This window comes from Hipposideros armiger, unplaced genomic scaffold (assembly GCF_001890085.2).
Source record: "Hipposideros armiger isolate ML-2016 unplaced genomic scaffold, ASM189008v1 scaffold_111, whole genome shotgun sequence".
NCBI classification, from domain to species: Eukaryota; Metazoa; Chordata; class Mammalia; order Chiroptera; family Hipposideridae; genus Hipposideros; species Hipposideros armiger.
Window position 1 is genome coordinate 3,543,159 of NW_017731461.1, and position 18,948 is coordinate 3,562,106.

Sequence of the window (18,948 nt, forward strand, 5' to 3'; positions counted from 1 at the left end):
ATCCCCAGTCGGGGAAGCAAGCTGCACTGTGAACGTCCCTTCATTTATGTGCTACTGGTAGCACCCACATAGGAGCAGATGTCGAGTAGCTTCACTTAGTTTAAGTTCGTGATAAAGCCGACATAATGTTGTGAGGTAGGAAGACAGTAAATTGGGTAGTTACTGGTTAATGCTAAGATAAGACTTTTGAGGATTCTAACCCTTAGGTTTTCTTCACCCCCTTTCTTTCATTTTATGCTGATGATTTACCTGGTAAAAATACAGCACATTAGAAATGCTACTACAAAAAAAAATGAGCCAAATTGTTTATTACTTCTTTATTTTGGAAAGGAGTCAGTGCCTTTAAATGCCATAAAATGTATTAATATGCATATAAGTGTTTCTGTTCAAATGCACATTTGATTTTGCCCTTCAAATTGAAAGCACCTCAAACTAACACTTGACTTGGATGTTTCAAATAAGGAGATGTGTCAACTATGTCATGAGAATCTGGTGTAGAGATGTTTCAACTGTACAATTTTTGGTATTGTTTTTTCACTGCTATTTTATGCATACAGACTTGACTTGTAAGTATCATGTTCGTATGTGGTATATTTTATGCTTTTCTTTCCTTCATCTATTCTTCAGAAACCCAGCTAAAAGTTATATTAAGCTACAGTGGCCTCTCCAACTTCTGGTCAATTCTGGCTCCTTTCAGAAGGGCTCTAAATTTTTTATGGTATAGGATCCTAAGGAAAGCATGCCAACTGAAGGGAAACACCAGTGTGAATTCACATGCCATATTTATAAATCAGAAGCACCAGGCTCATTTGATTAAAAAAAAAGAGTTGTTTGGCATTCCAGCACATTTAAACATTGCCTATACTGAGTCCTACAAAGCCTTTTGAAGTCTCCAGAACTCATGAAAGAAAATACCGCCTAAATAGCTGCATTATAAAAAAGGACAGGTAACTACCTGCAGTTTTAATCCAGAAACCGACTTTAGCTAGGGATGACTAGCTCATGTGTCAGTGTCACCACTTCTTTCTGGCCAGAAGGGGAATGTGGAAGGAGACATACTTGGAAGGTGTAAAGCTAAAAATTAAAGCCTAGCCAGATGGGTTGACATTGGAATGCAGTTGGCTAGAAGAGTGGTGTTAAAATGACTCTGGAAAAAGAACGTCATCGTTCGTTTTGTTAGATATTTATCCCACTTCCCCTCCAGCCAAAAGTAAAGAGAAAATTTCTTGAGCCCCTTGAGGAATTTCCTGTGAAGAAGTACCAGTGTGGCAGGCCTGGTTCTGAAGCCTGGTACAAGGAGGAGCCGACTAGAACAGCGTTGGACCTAGAAGAAAGAGGCAAGCCATGCTTTCTTCCTCAGCACGTGCATCAGGCAATGAAAGAAATCACGTGCTATCGCCTAATGCAGCTCTCGGCAGTGAAAGTGGTTCTGAATGTGAGCACAGGGAAGGCTGGAGACTTTAATTTTTGGAGAGTTACGCGCTTAGAAGTGGCATTTGGCAAATCGTGTGGACTTGGATATTTCCATGACAGGCTTCTGCTCTTAGATTGTAACATAGTCGGATCTAGAGAGTTTAGAGGGTGTGTGTGTGTGTTTCTGTATATGTGTGAGTATGTCTGTGAATGTGTGTGTGAGAGAATGAGAATGTGTGTGTACAAAAACTCATCTGAAAACCTTGAACATGCTCATTCCCATGTCCTCCCAGTTAACTGAACTTTCCAGCTGAACTCCGCTGAAATAACACACTGGATGGAAAACTTGAACCCGTGTATTCATCTGTAGGCACCTGAGCATAAGCCATAAAAGGATCCAAAAAGCACAATTGATTCAGTGAAGCCTAATTGGCAGTCATGACGCCCAAGTGCCCAAGTGGGCTGGGTTAAAACAAAGGCAATGTTTGAATGTATGAATCCATTGTTTAGCCAGCCTTTGGGCTGAGCTTTTCTGTCACAGTCCTGAGCCTTGATGCGTTGAGAGCCTTCTACCAGTCAGAGTTTGCACTGGCGTTTCTCATCACTTTGCATGTTCCCCTGACTATTGACTAGCAAGTAGATGTGTCCTGGCAAGACCCCCAGAACCAAAGAATTTACTGTTTTCCTCACCGGCTCGCAGCTTTGAGCTGAAGGCATGTCTTAAAACAGTGCAACTCACTTCAAATGCTTTTTGCTTTTCATTTATTATTGCTTGTCACGCGATGTTCTTTGAAAGCTTGCTCATATATTATCTGTTCCATTTTTTTCCATTTTCCCTTTTTTTGCATGCCGTTCCTCCTGTTTCTTCCCTTCCTCCAATCCTCTGTTCCCGTCTGTAGACACAACGGCGACGACAGAACCAGCAGTTCACGGTTGGTATCACATTACTGTTTATCTACTTTCTCAGCACTGCTGAGAGGCAAGGCAAGCCTGAGAAAAAGAGAAATGTAGTCTTCAAGGGCAATCATGTTTCAAGTAGACTGATCTCATAAATATACTCTAATTTTGAAAGGCTTGAAAGACGTGGAGTCTTGTCATTTCTGTTGTGAGTTCAGTAGGCAATGGTTGCAGTCTGAGATGAGGCCGCTGCCTCGCTGGCTGGTGGGAGTGGTAGGACTGTCAGATGCCCCAAGTCCCTATGTATATAACCCCGCCAGACACGGAAATACAAGGGACTTCAAAAAGCTACTATTTGCTTAAAAATCGTAGCATCTGAACTAAAGACCCAGTTACTTTCTTCATTGATAGGCTAGAGTCCCAGGTACATGTTAGAGGGGAGTCATTTGTGTCAGTAGTCGAGACTAAAGGACAAGTCAGGCAGAAGATTCCTGTTTAAATTCATGAGGTGGCGGCGAGGAAGGTCATCGCTCTTCTTTAAACTGTGTCCCCAGTTGTGCTAACCTCCACAGCCCCTTTCTGGTTCACCCTTAATCTCTACATGTACATACAAGTTTATGTTAACATTTGGCAGAAAACATCCCCAAACCAAGGAGGATACCACATGTGTATCTTAACAGCGTTAACTGGGACTTTAAAAAAAAAATCACTCGTGGATAGGTATCTTGTAGGAAAATACTAACAAGTGAATTAAGGTTTTAACCAAAGGGTGATAAAAACAGGAGGGAGCATCAGGAAATCCTTTCCCCAATTCCACCACTGACTTGGTTGGAATAAGACTATTAACTTTTTATGTCTGTCCAACCAGAGAATTAGGATCATGTTTCATCTATTTATTACTTTATTACTTAGCTCAAATCTAACCATGCCGATATTGTACTTGGACACAGATATGTTAGTTAAAAAATGGGCTGAATTTTAATAATTGAATCCAAGGGAGTTATTTGGTAAAGGGCCTACTTAAATCACTTTGCATGTTGTGCAGGGTTGAGATCCATCATTTAAATGATAAAAGGTGATCAGCCAACCCTGTACTGTTCATTCAACTATTAGAGAAACATCTCTTCCTAGCGCAGACTGGTTTCCTTAAATAGACCTACATTTGAGGACTTATCTGTTGGAAATCTCTAAGCAAAACCTGTCCAGTGTGAGCTAGCCTTGAAGGTCGGGCCTTGATGCTTGGCAGATCACCCTCATATTTGGACATGCTGATGAGGAATTCTGAGAAAGCAAAACAAATGTAGGTACGAAGCAGTATAGCCCTCCCCACCCCACACCTACCTCACCCTGCCCTTTCCTCCATTTGTCCAAAAGAGAAAGTTCATAAAATAAGTTAAAGGGCCCACCAAATACACTGACGATCATGAAAAATCAATTAGGTATAAAACTTCCACTTTCTAAGGTAATGCCCCATAGTGCTGGCTACATCTCAGGCATTGCACTCCATTAAGCTCAGTTATTTGTAAGTTTCATCATTAATTGAGCACTTCCTGACTTTTATCGATTATTCTCAGAGCTTTAAGGCTGTTTTAATGTAGTTCAAGAGATTTTGTTCTGTTCTTTTTAAGATGCTTTAAGTTCTAAGCTTCCTATAATTAACTCCAGGGTCAAATGTAACCATAAGATTCCCGAATTCTGTGAGATCTTTGAAGAAATATTGATCATTTATCTCCTAAGACTCCAGAGTTCTGTTTTCTAGGTCCCTTCAATAAAATCCATGCACTTATGTGACTCTAATGGATTTAGGCTTTGGAGTTGGGCGGGGTGTGCAGAGTAGGAAATAGGTCCCCTGACTTGAAAACTGAGAAGTTTACTTAGGGACCAATCCTGATTTTAGGGCGCTGTTTGTGATCAGGTCTTTCCATCTGGAGAGAAAGTGAAGGTGATCTCTTTGTGTGGAATAATACAGAGACACTTGGAATAGGACTTTATAGCATCACTATAGCAGCAAATAGATGTCTGTGCAGTGTGAGCAGCAACCTGTCTTCTTAGTTGCAGGACAGTGTTGAAGCCAGTGATACCTCAGTAGGATGTTATTGGCTGGCACTGCCTGAGAAATATAACTAGAGCCAAGAAGTTTGGGGAGGAAAAGAGAAAGAAAAAATAAATAAATAAATAAAATGATTCTTTAACAGCAGAGGGAGAGAAGTGATAACCCAGGTTGATCCCTGTATAATGCAGTTATAAATACATTCTCCAACTTGGCTAAAATCTTCAGCGTCCCAACAAAGGGGTCTTACCACTATTTTGAGCAGCACATTCTCCAGCCCACAGCAAAAAGCCTTAATGAAGGCCAAAGTAATATCAAGAATTTTACTGGACAGAAGGGGAAAAGTCTCCCAGGTCAGTTGTCAGGATAGAAACAGCTATAGGAATATGGTAGAAATTACAAAACAGGGACCAGATATCCAAATAGACGAAGATATAGAACTGATTTAATTTGAGTGAATTTTGACTAAAACCCATCTTGTTTGGTGCAGCAGCCATTTGACGTAGAGAATAATCTTGAGATGTTCATTATGGAGACCTGAGCCTAGAAAAATGTGGTTGATAACTTGGCAACTTAAATGACAAGACATATTAGGTCAGCCAGTTGTGACCATTTTATTGGTCTTAAAAGTTTTCATTCATACTGGATTTCCTTCCATATTTCTCTTTCCTTTCATAAAAAGGAAAAAAATAATTTTACAAAATGTGTTCCCGTTGAAGACTCATTAGAATATTTTATTCAAGCTTGTGTTGCTAGAGTATGTATGAAGTATACCAGTTGTTTATGTATGTTGACCATTTGTTCTTACCAATATCTGACTGGAATAATAAGCATGTATTGGAAGGTTAGAAGTGCATGGGCATGATTCAAAATCAAATGGATTTTCTCCAAAAAGAAACCAAACAATAATCAGCCACAATGTATTTTTAAGGATCTAATTGATAGTAAAGATGAATGTGAGTGTAAGAATGGAATTTTTACACTAGGGTGATCTAAGGGATCTTTGAATAAGGATCTTGAGCATTTGTGTTTTTGGAGCTCATCCTTAAGGCCTGGACAGGAAGAATCCTGTTATCTGTGCATGTTGAGCAATGCAAAAAACACTCTGCCAAATCCTGGTACCACCTGGTCTGAACTTAATGGCAGAAATGCATGAGTGACTTAAAAGCACGGATGGTGTAGTTGTTATTATGGTTATCGATATGTGGGTGTGTGTGATGGTTTTTACTTGTTTGTCAGATGTGGGCGCTTCTCTGTTAAGTGTCTTGTGCCTTGTTCTTTTTCTGCCCTGTTTGTCCCCTTTCCCATCCCCCACCCACCTCCCCCACGTGAGGTTTTGGGTGACAGCATGTCCACGGTCTGGAATAGTGCTTGTGCTTTTGCTGCACTGCAGTCAGCTGGCTTCCTCTGGGTTGAGGTCTCTCCTCTCTCTCTCTCTCTCTCTCTCTCTCTCTCTCTCTCTCTCTCTCTTCCCCCGTTCCCCCCTCCCACATTTTCTTATTTTCAAATCTACCTGTCCTTTTGCTTTCCACCTCTTGATACATTAGACGCTGATGATCTCATGAATTTAGGTATCCCAAATGAGTTTTTAAATAGTTTTCAATTCAGTACGTAATTGCAGTAAGACTCAAACTGGGAATCCCTCTGAAATAATTTGTCACTTTCACTTTTGGTTTCAAAATGTTTGACCTGTGCTAGATACATACATGCTCATGCCCTGGTCCACTGCCCTTAGGTAACTTCCCCATGACTCTCCCTTTCCGTTACTTTATAAGTAGTGCAAGCCATGATAGCATTCTAAAAGAACGTGAAATTATCTTACTTTCCATTCAATTGTGGGGAAATTCTGAAACCCATTTTAAAGACAAATAGCCAGCAGTGCGCATTATTACAACCTCTATGTCCAGCCCCTGTGTGTGTACCTCTCTGCACATCTCTCTGTATGAGCACACAACAGTGGCATTCAAAGGCTGTCATTCAGTCAAGGGCTTCTGCAGACATTGTACGTTCTAATCAAGAACAAAGCTTAAAGAGGTTTATGAATGGCTGCAGGACCTGAAGATTGCGTTTCAGCCTTGATATGCAGTTTGGAAACAATGTGCTACTGTTTAACGGCGTGAACCAAATTTCTGCTAATGGGAAGAAGGGAAAAACTCTTCACAAAAGCTGACAAAGCAGGAAGAACAGGATGACTGAGTTTTTAGATTAAAACTACCGGGGGCGTCTGAAAATCTCTTATGGCTGATGATGGAAGTAACAGTTTCCATAATATGGCCAAGTGATCAGATGTATGCCGTTTAGGTAAGAGAGAGACCATCGCCTACTTTTTCATAATGGGAATGGTACTAGGACGGGTGGGCTAAAGCTTGTTTCCTGGAGGTTTTATTTGATCATGTCGCTTTTGAAATTTTCTTTAAAAAAAGAAACCCTGATGAACTGAACACACAAACATTAAGATTTTACTTGACCTTGAATTTCTTTCAGTATCTCTAGGATTTCTTACTGTTTTTAATTTTTGAGGTCTCCCTGAACCGCGTTAAAAACCCTACTACTTTTAGAAGCTAGCCATTTCTGGTGCAAAGGAGGAGTAACAACTGCAGAAGCACTGCCTGAGGAGGCTTAGGCTCTGTGCCACTCATAGTAGCACCAGGAAGCAGTAAAATACACGTCTGCACAGAAGAGACAATTATAGTGCATATATTAAATTATCACGTTTGCACCTTAGGACTTTATTAATTGCTCCCAAAAATCCCATATGGACCACAAGTAAACTTTCATTTGTTTAACAAAATTTAAAGAAATTGCTTGAATACATTTTAATTAGAAGTGACAAAAGGGCTTTAATGGATGATGTAAACGTTTAAAGAAAAAAAAAACAAGAAGTGGTTCCCCACTTGTTAAATTGTGAAGATTTCCTTTGAAGAATATTCTCTGCTTCATAAAATGCATCTTTGTCGTCTTCTTTGAGAAAATGAAAGATGTATAATTTTTAACATGGAGGAAAACTACCTAAGTCAGAGCAATTTTAGGAGGTAAATTTCGCATGTCATCACTTGCACACTGGGTGCTTCGGTAAACTTTTCCTAATTATATTTATTCAGAAATGATCCAACTATGGCGGAGCACTATAGATTTATAAAACACAATAGTAGTGCAAAAAGAAATTTAATTCTACCAACCCAAATGGCTTCCTACTTTCAGATGTAATCTGAGCAGTAGATTCCAGATGATTTGGTATATTTTAAAGTTTATGCCATTAAAAATGACAGTTTCATCTTTAATGAAGTGTATATCAACTTGTCTGTTGCTTTTTAATGGGAAACTTTGCATATCAATGATATTTCATAAACATATTTGTCTTTATTTTTTTAAATTAGCTTTCTAATGCCCTCTCCAAGGAAACAAGTCTTGAGCAGTAAAGCTGCCTATTTGAAACATCCTTGTTTAATATGGTTCAGTGGGCGCCAAGCACATTTTTAGAATGCTTTGATATTCATTGGGCCACGTAGAAGTGAGGGATTAGCCTTCTGAGAACTGCAAATTCATAATTAACTACAGAGAAGTACTTTATGTTGCCCATTTATAACAATTATTCAAATAATTGTATTCATCAGTCTTTATACAATGGATAAAGCCAATTAAAAACAGGAACACTTTCAACCAATCAGATTTCAGAACAAAGGATAGCATAGCATCCCTACTCAGTTACCTCTATAATTTATTGCATTTCTCACTGCTTTCCCTTTAGTTACCCAAATCCTTAGTTGAGGAACATTCTCCCATTTGTAATTGACACCTGCCCTTGAGTATTGGCACCCGAGAGTCATGATGGAAATCCTTCCAGAGCTGATGCTGTGACTACTTCCTTTCACAACACCAACCTATCTATACTATTAATTTGGTTCCTTTATAAAACAACTTATAAAATCCAAGCTTTTACTGACCATTTGTACATGAGTATTTCTGTTAACTTGGGGTGTTTTGTTTTGTTTTGTTTTGCAAGTGTGATCAGTTTGACATTGCTTGTTTCCAGAGCATTTGTTGTGGTTGCTTTTATGCTCTGGTTGCTAGTTCACCAAGCTTACCCCCAAATCATTAATTCAGCAAATTCTTACTGAGCACATGCTTTGTGCTTGGCTGTAAGAGAAGGGAAAACGGAAAAACTAAGATGTTCCCCTCTCTTCAAAGACCTTGCAGTTTAATAGGTCCACAGATATCTTCAAAAATGACAAATCCCATCAGGGAAGTATTAGCAAATGGTGCGAATTAGGGGACCTAGAGCAATCAGACAGGACTCGGAGCAGAACATTGAAGAACAAGTAAAGGCCTCCTTGGTTGTCCAACATTCTGTGGTGTTTAATAGACTTCATTAAAGGATCAGCTGCAAATAAAGCGTGAGGAAATGGAAGCCATCTCCTACCTGAACCTTGCATTGTTTACCTGCTTTCCTCTTCACCTCTTTTAACTCAAATCAGAACTTAGCTGAGCGCCATCACAGCTGACCAACATTGGCGGTGACTGGATGTCAAGCCCCCACTTGATTATCTCCTGACCTAACTGCTTTTTCAGCTTTGAGGGTTTTATTTTTCAGGAATATCTTTGATTTTTTTTTAATTTTCTTTTTAAAAAAAATAATTTTGCAAATCAGATTTTCTGATGAAGGCATAACCTGCAATCTGCAGTTAGCAGATGCTGTACCATTTGAAGCAAGCGATCCAAGAGCATCATAAATTGGTCATGAACTGTATTTGTCAGTATTGGCAAAGGATTTCAATTTACAGTAAAATGTGAACTAAAACTTACAACTATCCATAATATCTAAATATATTTATATTTTAGAGCTAGAGCATTAACAGCTAACAATCGGGCTTTATTTTTCTTTTTTGCATGCTGTTACGAATGAGTGATTTTAAACATTCACCTTCATGTTTCATGTGCTTTGAAAGTGGAGACTGAGGAATCTTTCCGCCTCGATTGTGTATCAACAAAATTAAACAATTGGAGAAATGTACTTACATATTAGTACATTCAAGCTATCCAAAAAAAGAGAGCGATAGCAAGAGATTTGGCTCATGTTTCTAAGAAATTCCTCCTCAGTTCTTAAGTGTTTTGTTTATGTCCCTTGAGGAATGAAGAGAAAAACGATTTGTTTTTACTTGTAAGGCCTTACTCAGTTGCCCAATTCCGCAGAAGAACTGGACAGTGAGGACCTCTCAGGTAAGGGCTAGTCATTAGGTAAGGCACTGCAGTGTCCAACCTGTGGGTGCTCTGTCCACTTCTACAGAATGGCCATTTGGTTTGTTGAGCAATCAATTAGCAATTGTGGATTTTGAGACTAAAGAAAAATAAATTTGTATTAACACTTCCTTCCTCCCCACCCACCTCTCTTCCCTGTGGTAGTGGCATGTATATTTCAAAGTGGGACTGATGCTATTAATGCAGTGAAGTCATCTTTGGGATTGTACCAAAGCTACTGTGTGTTCAGTGGCTTAAAAGAATTTTTAGGCTCTAGATATACAGAGGTGCCAAAAAAGTGTATAAACATTTTAAGCAAGGAAAATTGTGTTAAAATTGTAATACTCAATATATACTGATAACAAAAGATGACAACAAGTCACATTTGACTTCTGCAATTACAAGTCAAAGTGGTTACTATCAGCGTCCAGATACTTCTGATTATGGCAAACTAACTAGTGCTTGAGCAAAGTTGATCAAAGTGTCCACTTGTATACATTTTTTTGGTACCCCCAGTATAATGGTTCAAGAGAAATTTTGTTGCATTACAGTGCAGTTTAAGGATGTTGGATCATGAGACAAGATCTTTATTAAAACAAAAAACAAAAAAAAAAACAAATCATTGACCATTGATTTCTTTGAAGTAAACTAAAAAAAAAAAAAAAAAAACCCCATGTCATAGCAACCTTAGAAGTAGGGGGTGGGGAGCGGTAGGAAGGAAGGGGGGTGCAATTGTTTTGTCACACACCGTGATGTAAACTAATTATCTACCTCAGACCTTTTTCACAGAACACTGAGCTCTTGCAAAAGTAGGTTTCATGCTTGATTCCAGGATTTAGGTGTTACTAATCCAGAATAAGAAGCATATCCTTAAAAGTGGCAGGGGGGTGGGGGGGAGATTTCAGATGGTCAGAGCTAAACAATTATATGAGCTCCCATGATGTTGTAGGACTTCACTGCCAACCAGCTACAGCTTCTTACACATTTTGATCAGTCACTTCTTAATAAGTCAGTAAGGAGGGCCCCCTCCTCATCACTGTGGTTGAGAAACCAAGGCACAGGACTATAGATACTTACTCCAGTCTGTTGGAAAGAAGGGTTCCATATTGCCCCTCCTTGAAGAGATTCCACTGAGGCTCCCTTGAATAGTTGCAGTGTTAACTCAGGTCTCACTACTGTGAGAGAGGAAGATAGCACCACCCAGTCTTGCCAGATGCAGTAGATTTATTGCCTACTATGTGCTTCTGTCAAACCTCAGGGATGCCTTGATATTTCTGTCATGTAGCCTGTCCCAGTATGGGCTTAGCTGTTGGGTTTTCCCATAGAATGGAAGCTCCAGGAGGCCATATTGGTTTTGGTCACTGCTGTATGCCTGTCGCGTAGTAAGCACTCAGCTGGTATTTGGGTGAATAAATGAATTCCAAATCCCAATGAATTTACATAGATAAATAAATAGAAGATTAGAAAGACAGCCAGCCCATCAAGAAAGTGTTTCATTTTTGCCTCTTATTTGTGGTATATTTGGAGACATTGCAAAAACATTAGCCCAATTTTCCTTTTAAATAAGAGTAGATTAGTCTTTCTCCCTGTGCAGAATGTAATGCCAGGCATAAGTAATCTGTGCTTTCAGTTCTCATCCTGACCCTATATAAAACTGCTCTCTGACACAATGGCCCTCACAATCGAATCTTCTCAAGGACCCTAAGAAAGGACAGAGTTCTCATTGGCCCTGATCCCTCTTGGCACATTAGCCAGACAAGGATCACTCAGATATGCAGCTGTAATTTTTCTCCCCTTTAGGAAAGTGGGACGACATCAGCCATCCCCTCCTTGCCCCAGCAGCATCAATCAAGGAATACTCTGGGTCTCAGCTCTGTACCAAGTCAGATGCGGCCTTGCTGCAGTTCTATCAATCACCCATGAGTCAGGAGCAATAAACCAACAACTGTTTGTGTTCATCATAATTCAGTTAAATTAATAATTACGTTACCCCCTCCCCCACTCCCTCCAGGAACTCTGCAGTCACATATTGCTCGGGAACCATAAGTCATGTAGAACACTGATGATCTATCAGGCTGGGGCCGGGCTGGCTTTGCATCTGGTTTGATGAACTAATCAAAAACTGATTAGCACCTTTGTTCAAAGGGGATGCTGATTAATCAATTACTATTGATTGTGAGCTTGACTTCACTCAGCAGCAAAGAGACATCTGAAGGGAAAAAAAACAACCAATAAAAATTGAGCAGCTGTCATAGTGTTTAAATTTATTAAAACAAAATACATTATTTTTTATGAAGCTGTCTTGAAATGGGTCACTAAAGGGGAGCATATTGATTGAGAAAGGATGAACTTCTCAAATTTCTCTAGCCTAGAGACTGAATTCAATTATAATACAAGACAAACAGGTTAACACCCGTCTTAAACAGTCCATCAATAAATTAGAGTAGGTGTTGCACATTTAATGCTAAACTGTGGTAATGAATAATATTACCATTCATTCCTCGCTCCGTTATGAGTGGAAATTTCATCCTTTCCTTACTATGGATAAATGCATTTCCTTCAAAATAATCATCGTCCACCTTCTATTTCCCCCACTTCCCCCACATCGTCCACTTCCCCCGTTCATTCCTGCTACCTCAGATAATGACAGTTTCATAAGCAACATATGGTGTTCCATCCTCACCCAGCAAAGCAAGTTGCCCAGCCGATCCTCCTCTTTAATCTGCATTAAAAAATTATGCTGGTGTGTAGTTCAGTGATTTAATTATTGGCAGACCTGGGGAGCTTATCCAGCTTGACTTTGAACCCTTTCATTTACTTTTTGGATGTTAACTTTATTGATGATGGATCCATAAGAGTTTTGAATTGTTTTATCAATTACATCTGCTGTTTCCTGGTGACAGCTGGTGGTTATTGCCACCCATGTGGAATAGAATAGCTTTAAGCATATTTATCCTTCTATTTTATTTTTAAACTTTTTAAAAATGTCTCCAACTGCCTCAGCAACGGAAGGGCCTCGGGGACTATTTAGTGCAGCACACTGGTAAAATATACCCTGTGCCGGACAGTGGCCCTCCAGCACGATCCAAGCAACCCATCAGTCTCCTGCTTTTTTTTTGGCTGAGCCACCTGTTGGCAGCTCAGCTCGAGCTGGGAATCGAACCAGCGATCCTATTGCTCAGAGCCCACACCCTTGAGAGAGCGCTTAACCAATTGAGCCATTCAGCTGGCCCATCAGTCTCCTGCTTTTGAAGCAAAGGCCCCAACAAGAAATTCCATAACTATCATGCTTCCCCAAAACATGTTTTCAACTCTTGCCCTACAAATGAGAAAGCGATCTGGAAAAGTCCTACAACATCCCTCTCACAATCCCTGCAAAAGCATGGGTGGAGGGCAAATTCTAAATGCCTTCAATAATCCATGCCAAGTGTTAAGGAGGAATCCCGGTGAGCCAACGCTAGTCCCAAATTGGATTACAAAGGAAACGTGAGCTCAAAATATAGCCTAAATTTAGATAAGGTAAGCACTTAGAGGTCTTTGGGTCCAGGTGATCAGTTCCAGGGTGGGATATATGACCCATCTGGTTGTTGCGAGTGTCCTCAGTGTGTGTGAGAAACTGTCAGTAGGCATAACATTTTGAGGGACTCTTAACTAGCCCCCACCTAATGTGTGGCCCAGATTTGGCACATAGGCTATCTCATTTCTTCGGTAGACTAATGATAATGACAGTGATGATGAAACAACAAAAACCAGCTGGGCTGTGTAGACACATTCAAGGTGTGGCCCATAAATGTAAAGTGTGGCATTATTTAACTTGTATTTATATAGTATTTACAGCTTAACAAGCCCTTTCACACATAGTAATGATCTTATTTGACCTTCATCCACTCGACACAATCGTTTGAGCTCCTCCTCTGTGCTGGGCTCTGGGCCGGGCACCAGCATGCAGCAGTGAACAAGGCCAGCCAGGAGCTGGAACTGCCATGGATTTCCCGTGCCAGGCCCCTGGTCTTGGATGGTTACTTTCTAGTGCTGGAGACGGTCTCAAAACACACGATACTGTCAGACAGTGACAAGTGCTATAAACAAAACTGGGTAAAGTGCGAGTGAGTGACTGGGGTTGGGAAGAGGTGGAGGCTAGTTTAGAAAAGCTCACCAGGGAAGGCATTGGGACAGGAAGACCAGTGCATGAGTGTGAGCCAGCCATGGGAAGATTGTCGTGAAAACCCTGTGAGATTGTGAAGGAAGGGTGTTTAGTCTCAGTTTACAAAGGAGGAAACTGGGGCTCCAGAGGTTCGATGACTTACTCAAGAGACAGTCAAGAGTTTGAACATATGGGTCTTCCAGCCTCTATAGGAGATTGAGACTCTGGTTTAAAGTGATTCTTTTCCCTTGTGAAATCCATACTTCCTTTGCTCTGGGGTCTTGGGAATCCTTTTCCTCTTGGACTCTTTTCAATTCAGTCTATGCATCGAGGGAGTAAGGAGGGGAAGGTGAGAGGCTTTCCGGAGCCCATCAGATGTAGAGCCACGTACTAACTTGGATAGATCTCCTGCAGCATTAAATCAAGCTCTTTCTCCTTCAAAGAAAACCTTAAATGCTGCTCAGATGTTTTCAGCGCCATTGTCCCCCTGATTCTTCTAAATTATGGAATTAGTTTCCCACAGAGATGGCTCTGAATGCCATGGGAAAGTGTTGGGTTGCAGAAGGTTTAAACATGTAGATTCTCTTATTTTTAAAATTCCACTTAGCACAAGGCAGTAGACTGACAAATCCTATTGGGTCCATGCCAGCTTGCCCATGACTTTGTCATGATGAGACTTTGAACTTGATCATATTGTTGATCTTCCCGTAATCCAACATGCTACTGTGTCCCTCATGGGGAGGAAGGACACCATCAAATTAAAGTTCCTCCTTTAATTGGGGGGAACTTTTCTCCAAATTAAAAAGTTGGCAGGCTACAAGGCAAAATGTGAATTCCAGTTCTACAGGTTGGACACTGCTTTGGGGTGACTTCATCATATTCATTAATCCATTCTCATACCCCCAAATGCCTGAGGTCCACTGAAGCATCTTTCCCCAGAGTGAGATTCTAGTAGGAAATGTATGCTTGGAAATACTTCACAACCCTGTACTCTTTATCAGATGTGTACTATAAGGAAAAAACTCTGGTACCATCCTCAGTGCCTTCTTGGTGCTTAAAATGGAAAAGGCATCATGCTTCTGAGCCCTTATTATTATGAGACAGACAGAGAGGACTCGTGAGGTTGCCCTTTGATCTCTCTGGTAATGCTAAATGTCTTGGAAGGATTGCATCCTATTGCCTCAAGTTACTTGAGAAGGGAGAAAAATCAACATTAAAAAAAAGCCACACTTGTTCTTACATTTAGCTGAGAAGAAGTTAATATCTCAAATGGTACACCTGAATCATAACTTGGACTACACCTAGTACACCTTCAGCTGCCAGGCCCACAGCCTTGACCACACAGGACAGGTAGGCCGTCAGCCACGCTGTACCATTCTGCATAAATGAAAAGAAGGGCTTGGTGACTTCAACTCGGCAAGTGTTTATGGGGCATCTCACCATCTGAGAACAATGCTGAGTGCACAGAAAAACCCTTATCCCCAAGAGCTAATAAGTATTTGCCTTGAGTCGGTGATATGAAATGGAATGAAGCCCTGGGCTAGAGAGGCGCTTTCGTATTCAGCAACACACTGACCTCTTCAAACAACCCTGTGAAATGTATGGTTGTGCTCAGTGGCTCACCCCAGATCTCATGGCAAGTCCGGGGCGCTTTCCAGTGGACCCCGTAGGAGATGACATCTTAACTCTTCCTGCATCTCCTGTTCGGGCCTGTTTCTGGAGGATAAGGTAGGCAGTGACAGCCTGAGAGAGCCCGAGTCCTGGTCACTGAGCAGTGGACACTGTCCAGCCAAAGCCTGTGTGCTGTGCTTCTAATGTAAATGAATGCACACTGAGCTCTGGGTGGCACAATGATGATGATGACTGCAGTTTTCCTTCAAGTAGCTTAACATAGTTCCTTTGAAATGTTAGTGGAGCTGCAGTTACATTGCTGGAATGAAATGCCGCTGACGGCTCGTGCTAGATGCCCGGGATGCCATATAGGAGTCGGCATGATTTTCTTGTCTTACATTTATTCCTTCCCTTCCACTTTCTAAGAAGACAGAAAAAGGTTACGCTACATAGAGACTAGTGCGCTCCAATATATATTAACATCTTAATGGGAAAGCCGTGCGTGTACTGTATACATTTACTACTCTCTGACAGGAGGGAATTAAATGTCAGAAGGATTTGTAGCATCTATAATTGAATTGGTGCTGAGAAAAGCAAATCTTAAAGAAGAATAACATATTAGGATTAGCAAATAATATGGCATTTTGTCAGCACATGCCATTCAGTTTGTTCCCCTTCAGTAATAAAGTTGTGCTCTTTAAAATGCACGCGTGTTTTTGTTGCCGCGATGCGAGCCACACCAGGCGATGAGGACGAGGAGCTTCGGTATTCAGATGGTGCCAGGCCTCTGGGTCTGGTTTGTTTTGTGTTCGAGGTCAGATGTTGTTTTTGCCTCCGATTTAGACAATCCGCTGTCAGGTTGTTTCTTTCTTCCTAGCAAGAAGTAGCAAAGACATCATGGTCATGAAGCTGCTTCTGAGATAGACAAATCCCTACAGCCCTAGGCAGCATTTCCCTTATAAACTTTGATTCTAAGAGTTTTTAATTAAACTGACCTGTCCAGTAAGACTAGGACAGACTTTTTCATCCCCTGAAAAAGACTAGAACTAAACCCAGTGACAGAACTGTTGCAAAAAGTCAACAATTCTAACTTTTCTCCAGTCATCGTAGATGAGGAAGTCACGGAAGGCACAACATATGTATTGTCCAATAAATTGAAGGAGAAGGATCGATGTTAGAACCTCCCCATGTTACTGGTTTTTAAGATGAGCCCTAAGGTAGTTTGTAACCTTTGAAAAGAATAGCTAGGAGCATTTAAGGGGAGTGTCTAGCTCTCCCCAAGTTTCTAAATGAGCCAGGAATGTTTTGAAATGTGAAGGAAGGCCCGTGCAGGGTGGTGTCCTGCCCTGTGCTGTGTTTCACTGTATATTACCGTGTCCCACTTCCGCTCCTCAGGTAGAAAACTTGGTGCCCTCCCCACGTAAAGGCCAGCCTCAGACTGTGCGGCCTGGCTGCAAGGTGGGAGGCTGCTGTCGCAGTGAGCGTTCTGCTCAGTGACTTCTGGACAAACTCCCGATTTGCCAGGAGCTTGTCTAGGACGTATTGGCCATCCCCTGGCTCTCCGTGGATCCCTGCCTTTGGCAGCAGAGCCTTCTAGGCTTCTCACAGATCCATGATCAAGGCATCTGCGTGGCAGTTTATGTTAGGCGATCCATGCCAGGCGGTCAAGTAGCCATAGAAACCAGGACCCGCTGCAGAGCCCTTTAACACAGGCAGCAGAACTGCAGAGGGCTGCATTGGGGATGACTCTGGCAAGTAATCTGAGGAGTGAATGCAAGTAGAGACTGAAGAGTCCCCTGGAGGGAGGGGGAGGTTCCACTAGTTGTCACTTTTTTTGTCAGGCCCTGGGGAACTACTGCCTTTAGAACTCCCTTCACAGTGCCCATGAGGGATGGATGGAGCTGGGTCACCGGGCCCAAGGTAAAGAAATCCAAGCAGTTTGGGGCATCACTCTAGGGAGTTTCTTTAAAACATTTCTGCCCTTGCAGTTTCTAAGATGCTACGCAAACCCAGGGGGTTGAAGCTATGACCCGTGCTGTAGTAGCCAACTTAACATTCTGCAAGCAGCTTGTAAGCGCTCACCTGGAGCCAAGTTGTTCCAGCTTTTTGCCAAAAGGAAAGCTAACTCACGAATACTAAGCAGTTTATGATTGATCTGTCCTTAAAGAGAATCATGTCACAATTACAGCCATAGACATGGATGGGACAGTACAGGCAGGAAGGATTGTGCCACGAGTATGAGTTGTGAACGCTTCCCAACATTTGCAAAGCGCACCTAAAAATTAGATTCATGGAATGACTAGGCCTAAGTTACTTGAGGTCACACGTGAAATGGTTTGGATGGAATGCCTCACTCCAGTCGGAAGGTGTCACCCAAACATGCTTGGTTCTTCAAGGCTGGAATAACCGTTTTACGCCACAGGCATACACCAAGCAGAAACATGGCTTTACTCTCCAGTGCTGAGGCTGAGCTTAATCCCAGAAATATGAACACTCCTACACCTGTTACTAAGTGAAAGGAACAAACGTAGTGTGTTAGAGAACGGGAAAATATTACCTTCTACACCGAAGAGATGTCCATTTGCCAGAGAATCAGGCATTTTTGTGTAGACGCTGGGGGCAGCTGTAGAGACTCTAGCTCTTTGGTTTCCTTCTCTGCCTTATTGAGAAAAGGGGCCAGAAATCTGAAGAGGACATCCCCAGGAAAGCCAGGGAAGTTCATGGGACCTGAATCAAAGGGCCTGCACCCCAAGAGGAGCAGAATCTCTGCATGATGGTGGAAGTCATAGATATTCCCAAGTTTTTCACTTAAAAGTAATTTCTCAAGGAGCTGGGCAGAGCTCTTCTTTGTGAGCGGAACAGGAAAGGCCAAGCAGCTGATGGACTTGTCAGAGCCATGCTCCTCTTGGTGGTCGATATTGCTTTCAGGCTTTAGTTGTTATCCTCCTCCATTAGCCCAGTACCTCTTTGATAACAGCTTGTGCTGTCGCTTCCTACCATGAGCGAGGCACCAGCCCACAGGCGCAGGCACTTCCCTAGTAATAGGTAACCAGCTTTCACCCTGTTCCCCGCACCACCTTGGGCCCATCAGTAGAACCGTAAAAACTCCCCCTGACCCCACACATGGAAACAAAAGGAAAGAGTGTGACGAGTCTGGAAATAGCACTGATCTTCACAGGGGACGCCGAGGCGTGACAGGGGCACTGGTGAACCGCCACAACTCTATCAGTACCTCTGGCCGTAAACCAGGGGGAGGGGAGGGGAGGGGTGGGACGAGGCAGTGAGGAGCTCGCAACCTGCAATGTTCTCTGTAAATTAAACATCACTTACCTTCTGTGTCCATCTGCAGTAGTTGAAGGCAGGAAAAATGTCTCGGTGATTAACTGGTGGTAGTAAACTTTCAGGTCAAAGTGAGTATCAGGAGATGGCTGGAGACATTACCGTTATAAATAAGTATTTAAAATGTGGATGTCTTTGAGGGTGGGAGAATAACTAGAGTCCAGGTATCTAATGTGGGCAAAGTGCAGGGAAGAGAGAGCAGCGCTGAGCATCTGTAGCTCTGAAGTTCATGGGGAGCAAAGGTCAAATGAGTGGTTTT

The 18,948-nt window shown here is 41.8% G+C and overlaps 1 protein-coding gene across 11 annotated transcripts in view; it reads left to right on the top strand.

Moving 5' to 3' along the window:
- CADM1 (cell adhesion molecule 1) overlaps nucleotides 1–18,948 on the top strand; it is a 334,280-nt gene that overhangs the window by 303,508 nt on the left and 11,824 nt on the right. For 3 of the 11 annotated variants that reach the window (XM_019647431.1, XM_019647434.1, XM_019647437.1), the window contains 2 exons: nucleotides 2,313–2,345; nucleotides 9,524–9,577. The exons of 5 other annotated variants lie outside the window; for them this stretch is intronic. In XM_019647431.1, coding sequence (XP_019502976.1) covers nucleotides 2,313–2,345; nucleotides 9,524–9,577 — 87 coding nt within the window. The remainder of the gene's footprint in view (nucleotides 1–2,312; nucleotides 2,346–9,523; nucleotides 9,578–18,948) is intronic. 3 more of the 11 variants (XM_019647433.1, XM_019647430.1, XM_019647438.1) reach the window with 1 other exon arrangement.